Here is a 2,024-nt window from a genome sequence, read left to right on the forward strand (position 1 = left end):
GCGGCTGTGTGGGCATGTGTGCGTAAGTGGCTCCTCCTGAGATGTTGTCAGTTTAAAAGGTTGCGTGTGTCACCGGAGCTGTTTGTGTGCGTCACGGGTTGAGCTGCAGGGAGAGTTTCCCTTTTTTTTAAATTTTTTGATTTCTTTTTCTCTCGTCCCGCTTCGCTGAGGTGGCAGAGAAAGTCCTCAAAACAAACAAACAAATAAACAAACAAAAAACAGCTGAGGCATTCGCTCAGAATGACACTCGGCTCGTCGGGCTGGTGTCTGGAACCAGTTTGCTCCTGTGCTGCCGTCTCCCCCACAGGCGCGCCTCCTTCGCCTCTTCAGGAGCGTCTAGCAGGGACAAAAGGACAGAAGGACAGAGGGCTGCGGTTTCTGCTGCAGAGCCTCGTGTCCTCGGTTGTGTTTTATGACTCTCTGTTGGAGGGGGGCATCTGTCACATCCATTTGTCCCGCCGCTGAAACAGACACAAGGTCGGTTTCCAGCTTAAAGGGGTCGTTCAGCTCCTTTTTGAGTGGGGTTTCTGATAATTATCATCTTACCCATTGTAGATGGCTCCTTGGACGACTTCTGTTTGGAGAAACAGAGTTTAAAGGGACCCTGCAAAATCACGAAGAACTTCAATAAATGAGCACCGTGTTTTCCGCACTATAAGACGCGCCGTCAGTGAACGGTCCATTTTCGGATTTTTGGAGCTTTGTAGTTTACCAAAGACTTCTTCCATATATAAGGCGCTCCGGATTATAAGCCCCACTGTCGTTTTTTGAGAAAATTGAAGGCTTTTAAGTGCGCCTTACAATGTCCGGAAAATACAATGAACTAAAGTTGAACAATATGGATCTCATATCGATGGTTAATTTAAAAGAGAAAAAACAAACAAACCGTAAGCAGAATTTGCTTTGCTCGTTCTCTCTCTTTTCTTCCCTTTCGTATTTCCACCTGAACGTTTCAGGCCTTGTTTGTTTACCTACGCAGGCTGCCAGCCTAATGTAGGTCAGCTGAGTGCTTTGTTTACGTTGAGCGCGTACCCGCATGTCGGAAGTGCGCGGTCAACAAACCCGGCGAGCGAATTCGGAGGGAACTCTTTCAAACTGCGCCACTCGGTTCAGTCCAGCCGTGTCACGTTTGGTTTTGTAGTTTGCAAAGAGTTCCTTCCCAGACGGCGTGGGAAGTGCTCCAGCTAGCTGCTGCGACCGCCGGTTTTGCTCGCAAATAACCACCACATAATCACTTCTCTGTGATTCAATCGAGGGCCATACTGACAAACGGTCTTAACAAAATGAATTTAGGATTCTTGTTTATGTTACAGGGAGAAGCTTTTATTGATCTGTTTTCAGTTCGTTAGATTTTTTTATCAGACGGCGGCGGTCCGCTTCGGTCACGGTCTTGTTCGAACCCATTCCTCCGTGACGAGGTCGCTCAAGCTTTCCATCCACAGCAGGTAAGATGCTGTCTCCTCGGAGGAACCCCGCTTTCGAAGGTCTGATTTGTCCCTTTAACCTCGGACGCCTGAACGCAGCGGAAAGCCTCAGTTTGAAAGGAGGCGCAGTTACCGCAGCAGCAGATCAGAACAATAACTTCTTCTTCTTCTTGTTGTTTTTTTCCCTCGTAGAGCAAGTCCAAAGGCCAGGACCTGTTCGACCAGATCATGTACCACATCGATCTCGTCGAGACGGATTACTTCGGGCTGCAGTTCATGGACGCCGATCAAGTTTCAGTGAGTGAACGAGCTCCTCTGTCCGTCTGTCAGCGAGGACAACAAGCCGACGTAAACGCCTCCCCTTTTTTTGTGTCCTCCCTCCCTGTCTCTGTCTCTGTCTCTGTCAGCGCTGGCTGGACATGTCCAAGTTCATAAAGAAGCAGATCCAAGGTGAGTTCGCTCAGGGCCTCGGGACCGCTCCTGCGACCGCGGGGGGGGGGAGGGGTGCAGCAGGTGGACTATTATCTCATGTTGACACAGTGATTAACGCCTGCATCCGGAGCCGAACCCTTGTTTGCTCTCCTGTGTGAGGGGTGGGGG

The 2,024-nt window shown here is 49.8% G+C and overlaps 1 protein-coding gene across 2 annotated transcripts in view; it reads left to right on the forward strand.

The window, feature by feature from the left end:
• The window catches only part of epb41l4b (erythrocyte membrane protein band 4.1 like 4B), a 20,919-nt gene that overhangs the window by 3,219 nt on the left and 15,676 nt on the right, over positions 1-2,024 (forward strand). For both annotated transcript variants that reach the window (XM_017425091.3, XM_017425092.3), the window contains exons 2-3: positions 1,617-1,721; positions 1,832-1,874. In XM_017425091.3, the coding sequence (XP_017280580.1) occupies positions 1,617-1,721; positions 1,832-1,874 (148 nt within the window). The remainder of the gene's footprint in view (positions 1-1,616; positions 1,722-1,831; positions 1,875-2,024) is intronic.

This window comes from Kryptolebias marmoratus, linkage group LG16 (assembly GCF_001649575.2).
Source record: "Kryptolebias marmoratus isolate JLee-2015 linkage group LG16, ASM164957v2, whole genome shotgun sequence".
Taxonomy (NCBI): domain Eukaryota; kingdom Metazoa; phylum Chordata; class Actinopteri; order Cyprinodontiformes; family Rivulidae; genus Kryptolebias; species Kryptolebias marmoratus.